At 33.8% G+C, this 5,375-nt stretch overlaps 1 protein-coding gene across 1 annotated transcript; it reads left to right on the top strand.

The window, feature by feature from the left end:
• Nucleotides 1–743: 743 nt before the first annotated feature.
• Nucleotides 744–4,554, top strand: LOC111616289 (DEAD-box helicase Dbp80-like). The gene is made up of 11 exons (XM_023357721.1): nt 744–926; nt 1,328–1,436; nt 1,622–1,760; nt 2,099–2,191; nt 2,281–2,383; nt 2,506–2,620; nt 2,823–3,000; nt 3,193–3,430; nt 3,698–3,860; nt 3,944–4,135; nt 4,435–4,554. The coding sequence occupies exons 1-11, from the start codon at nt 861–863 to the stop codon at nt 4,497–4,499; spliced, it is 1,461 nt and encodes a 486-aa protein (XP_023213489.1). The 5' UTR covers nt 744–860; the 3' UTR covers nt 4,500–4,554.
• Nucleotides 4,555–5,375: the final 821 nt, after the last annotated feature.

Raw genomic sequence — 5,375 nt, 5'->3', positions numbered from 1 at the left:
GGGCCCTTAGTCTCGAGTTTTTCGTGTTGTACTCGAATTGACGTCATCGAACTCACTCGTGTTACTGTGACTCACATAATCGGTAGTCTCGAGTTAGACCCATCGAGCGAGCTCGAAAGGCGAGCGGAAGTAGGTCATATTCACTTGTTTACGTGTATCGTTAAGCATGATGGGATTATTTACAATGCATCTGGGTTTGCGACTATACTGATTCGACCAATCAACTTTACTGTAACAAGTTGTAAACAAATCAACGTGAATTAGTTTACACGTGTTATAGTTAAAAGTTTTGTCCTATAGCAAAATGGAAACCTCCAATATTTTATTTTAAAAAAGAAACGAAGAACAAAAAGTAGTATTAGTAACATATATAGAAAATAATAAGAAAACGAACAATAAAAAATTCGACAACGAATTTACAAGAAAAAGACAATTTGATTTGTGGAGCAACTCGCATGGTGAGATGGGAAAGCATGTGAGTTATAACTGGAGACTACCGATTTGACGTCAGAGTGTGAGATGGCACCACGTGACACCTTCAACACGTTGGGAGTTGTAACATGAAAAACTGGAGACTAAGGGCCCAGGTGTGTCTTGCTTAGTAAGGGATTCGTTTAATTAACTAAACAAAGAAACGTGACAATTACCCGGAGGCATACTTTTGCACACGGCACCAAAACACTTTGGGTCGAGCAGTACAGTAACTTTTTCACACCAGGTGGCTTTGTTTGTCTGTCGAGAGAGTGTCGTTTTTCAGACGTTTCAAACGTTGAGATCGAGTTCTACGGAGTTCACTTCGAAAATTGTCTCTGATTGAGCTTCTTTAAAATTTCTTTTAATCTGTTATTTGGGAGCTAAATATGGATGGAAAGATGGCAAATTGGGGTCTATGGGCAGAACATCAGGAGAAAAGTCTATCGCAGAAGGTAAGTGATGATTCGTGTTTGGTCTGTGTTTTACAAAGTCCAAACACATTTATAGAACTTTGAGTAAAATCTAACAAAACTTTTTTTAATTTAAAAAAAATGAAGAGATCAAGTTTAAATACTTTTTAATTAAGTTGTTTTATTTCTATGATAATTACTAAACACGTGAGTGTGTTTTGAATTTATTCGACAGATTACCACGTGCTTCGTTCCGATTTATTTCTGACTAATTAGACTACTATTTTATCATTAAATCTACACTTTAAATCGCATTTATTGTTTATTGCAATTTTGTTCGTTATTTAAAAAAGACTTAAAAAATAGATCAATTTATTTAAATAAATTAGTAAGATTGACAGAAAATTAGAAATAATATTATATTTTTTAATTATATTTTACAGTTTGAAAGTATAAAGATCAAATCTGCAAATGACGTGGAACTTGCGGTAAAGATTGCAGCAAAAAATTCTACTGAAAATTCTGTTGTTAGCGGCAAACCCGATGAACCCGGTACGATGAATTTTATTGTTATCGCTTAAAAATTAGCAATGAATTGGTTTAAATCCATTAAATTTTTTTCATTTAAATTCCAGCAATTTTTCAGATATTATACTACAGTGATTAATTATAGGATACGATTATTATTTTATTGAAGAAATTGAATATGTGTTGACTTATTTTTCTTATGTCTTTAGAAATTTCCCTTGCCGAGGAGTCATTAATGAGAAAATTTCTACATACAAAACTTGTTCGTACTTTTCAAAATGTGGAAGTTGAGAGAAAGAATCCAAATTCTCCTTTATATTCCGTCAAATCATTCGAAGAATTAAACTTGTAAGTGCAATTTTGAACATTTTAAAAGAAATATTATGTATTTAAGTGTAAAGTGTTATTCCTTATAGCATTAATTGACTTGGTTATAAACATATGTTTAAAACAGTATAATTTTAGATGAGATTTTCAATTATTTACTGGATATTTCTGTAAATAAATATAATACGAAAAGAAGATGACTTTAAAACGTAAACAAAATGTAGTAAAGAATTACAAATCTTACTGTCTTTTGACTATAAATTGAATATAATGTCTCATCGATTGTTATTTATACAATTATTTTGTTATATTTTAGTAACGTAATAAAAAAAATTACACATTGCTGTTTATATCTGCAGGCGTCCAGAACTTCTGAGAGGTGTTTACGAAATGGGATTCAATGCGCCATCTAAAATACAAGAAACAACAGTTCCAACGTTACTGGCCAATCCGTGAGTACATTTACTTTTCTACGTTATTTATAAATGTGCAGCTTACAATTATAAAGTATGTGATTTCGATAATTTTCGTCATAAAACAGAGCTCAAAATCTGATCGCCCAGTCTCAGAGTGGAACGGGAAAAACTGCCGCATTTTTGCTGGCAGGTTTGAATAGAGTGGATCCACATAAGAGATTTCCACAGGTAATTTACGTTAATTTTAATTAATATAAGAAACTTGTCAAAACATTGAATTTAGAAACCAAATAAAAAGTTTAAAAGCGAAATAAGGTTTGTAAATTGAATTCATTTTATTTCGAATTTAGTTATTAATTTTGTCGCCAACCTACGAGTTAGCAGAACAGACCGGCTGTGTTGCAAAGCAAATGACAAAATTCTGTTCGAAAATTGGAATTCGTCTTGCGGTGAGAGGAGAAACACGTAAGTCTTGTTTTAAAATATTACCGTCTTTCTGTCTGAATAACGATCCATGCAGCAGCCTCTTACTCACCAATATTCCCGCTTCACAGATGAGTATTGGGTGACAGAATCGGTCTAGAAGTGCCGCTTGAAACTATACATTTATGAAGTTTACAATTTACAAAAGTAGTCATAAAATAATTGCTTATTTTTTTGCCTTTAGTGAGCAGAGGTGAAAAAATATGGGAGCAAGTTATCATTGGAACCCCCGGGAAAATGTTGGATTGGAGCAGGAGATTCAAACTGTTCGACCTGAAGAAAATTAAGGTGTTTGTACTGGATGAAGCCGATATTATGATCGCCACCCAAGGCCATCACGATCAATCAATCCGAATTCATAAGTAAGTTAAAGCGTATCTTGACCTTCTTTTTAAATGAAATCCTGTGTAAAATTAAGAAGAGAGTCTTCGTTTCTTACCTAGGACATTAGCAAGACATATTTCTATAATTATAATCTATAAAGTTATTTTTAGCTATTTTAATATGTCCTGCGAGTGGTTGATAAGAGAATTAATGGCTTATGTCTTTAACAGTCAACTATCTCCCGAGTGTCAGATGATGATGTTTTCTGCTACTTACACCGAAGAAATTATTGATTTTGCCAAATTGATTGTGCCTAATGCAGTTGTTTTACGGCTCAAGAAAGAAGACGAGAACCTGAACAACATCAAACAGTATTACGTGTTTTGCCGGAATATTGAGGAGAAATTTAATGCATTATCGAATATTTACGGAGTTTTATCCGTTGGCCAGGCAATTATATTTTGCCAGGTAAGTTTTAGTTATTTACAGTATTAATGTATATTCTAAACTAGTAATTGCGAATTAATTAAAATGAAAATTATAGAAAATTAGACGAAAATTAAGCTCTTATTTAAAATGTTTTTGTAATGAATTAGTAGTATTGTTAACACCCCATTGAATATCATTTATAATTAACAGAAAAGTTAGCTTAACAACCAGAGAAATGAGAAAATACAAATCAAATATTTCATTTCTTGTAATAAAAACTTGAAATATTTAAAATTAATATTGCAGACAAGACGTGCTGCTGCTTGGCTGTCCGAAAAGATGAGAAAAGAGGGCCACGCAGTTGCCCTTTTATCTGGCGATTTGTCCATAGAGCAACGAATTGCTGTTATCAAGACGTTTAGAGATGCAAAAGTGAAGGTCCTTATTACAACCAACGTTTGTGCAAGAGGTAGGCAAACTCTTATTATTGTCTAATTATTAGAAATTGCATTCACTTCGACATAATATTAATACGATGCGATTTTTCCATAGGTATCGATATCGAACAAGTCACTTTAGTGGTAAACTTTGATTTGCCCGTCGATCAGTATGGTAACGTGGATTGCCAGACCTACCTTCATAGAATTGGGCGTACAGGGAGATTCGGAAAATCCGGAATTGCCATAAACATGGTAGATGGAAAAAGAACAATGGACATGTTAGAAAAAATTGAAGATTGCTTCAGTAAGTGAAATGTGATAATTATACTCGGTTTAAGGTTTTCTTTAACACGTAAAAGTGTGCAGAAAAACAAATATTTTAATTGTTATACTGCACATTCGAGAATATGTTTTATTTTTAGACTTTTGTTATATTAATTTAAACAAATAATATTTCAAATAAGTGTAATCTAGGAAGTAATTGCAAGTACGATTTTTTTCCCGAAGCTTTAGCAAATTTTTGAATTTTTAATTTAGTGATTACATGATATTTAAGTTTGAACACGGATGAAAATTTTAAACGTGACGAATTTTCTGTTTCAGAGCGCAAGATCACCCGATTGGATGCGGAAGACGTGGACCAAATCGAAAAACTCGAAGAGAATTGAGTGCTCGGATACGACTTGTGCCGTAAAATTTCACATATTTTGTCAACTTTGTAAAAGGAANACAGATTAATATGTACCCCTAAGTCTCTGGAACGGAATACATGCACCAGTGAACCTACAAATACACGATTTATATTTTAAAAATAATTAAATTCACTTAGCATTCAAAACTTGTGAATTTTGAAAAAAACAAATTTGCTGATTAAATACGGACAACCGTTTAACTGAAGTAAAACGGGTTTTTCCCTTGCTATGGATGTCTGCCTAGTTCAGTTCATCCACAGTCCGCTACAGTTCGCCTTTATTATCAGTTCGAAATGGGGTGGTTCCATAATACCCGCAGTGTTCCATAATACCACCTTCTCCTCTACTAAGAATAACTCCAATATCGCGCCGTGTATTCAGTCACAGTAACAAATATAAAAGAATTCAAAAAAAGTTAGATATGCTATCCACAGGCTTCCACTAAAGCACAGATATGCTTTAGTGGAAGTCGAAATGACACTCAAGAAGCCGATGTTGACAAAGAGGCGACAGTCTGTCGCCAAATCCTTTGTGGGTAGCGAGGTAAAACAAGATTGTACCTCTTTTCCCGGCAACGGTTTGGTGGAAACCGCCCACTTTGTCACTGGATGGCGTTTTTGTTCTTTTGATCCCGTGAGGTGGGGATCGGTTTGTCAGATCGAATGGTGGAGGATGAGAGGGGTCGTCGGAAAGGCGTCGGAGATATCCGAATAAAATACACCATTAACAGATCAATTCCTAATCACGTAACAACGTAATCAGTTCGTAATTTGTAAAGAAAAGTTACTTTCCATAGATGAGATTTCTTTTCAAGAAGTATCCCTGAGAGAGGCAGCTGCAGCTAATTCGAAA

This window comes from Centruroides sculpturatus, unplaced genomic scaffold, assembly GCF_000671375.1.
Source record: "Centruroides sculpturatus isolate CEXI.00-Female unplaced genomic scaffold, Cexi_2.0 scaffold2863, whole genome shotgun sequence".
NCBI lineage: Eukaryota > Metazoa > Arthropoda > Arachnida > Scorpiones > Buthidae > Centruroides > Centruroides sculpturatus.
Note: the sequence above shows the minus strand (reverse complement) of the source record. Positions and strands in the feature narration are given on the sequence as shown.

What these genes read in the sequence shown, in the direction of transcription:
- LOC111616289 (XM_023357721.1), top strand. Translation starts at nt 861, where the DNA reads ATGGATGGAAAGATGGCAAATTGGGGTCTATGGGCAGAACATCAGGAG. An exon ending in TCATTCGAAGAATTAAACTT is followed by an intron (nt 1,761 to 2,098) that starts GTAAGTGCAATT and finishes TTATATCTGCAG; the next exon opens with GCGTCCAGAACTTCTGAGAG. An exon ending in CCAACGTTACTGGCCAATCC is followed by an intron (nt 2,192 to 2,280) that starts GTGAGTACATTT and finishes GTCATAAAACAG; the next exon opens with AGCTCAAAATCTGATCGCCC.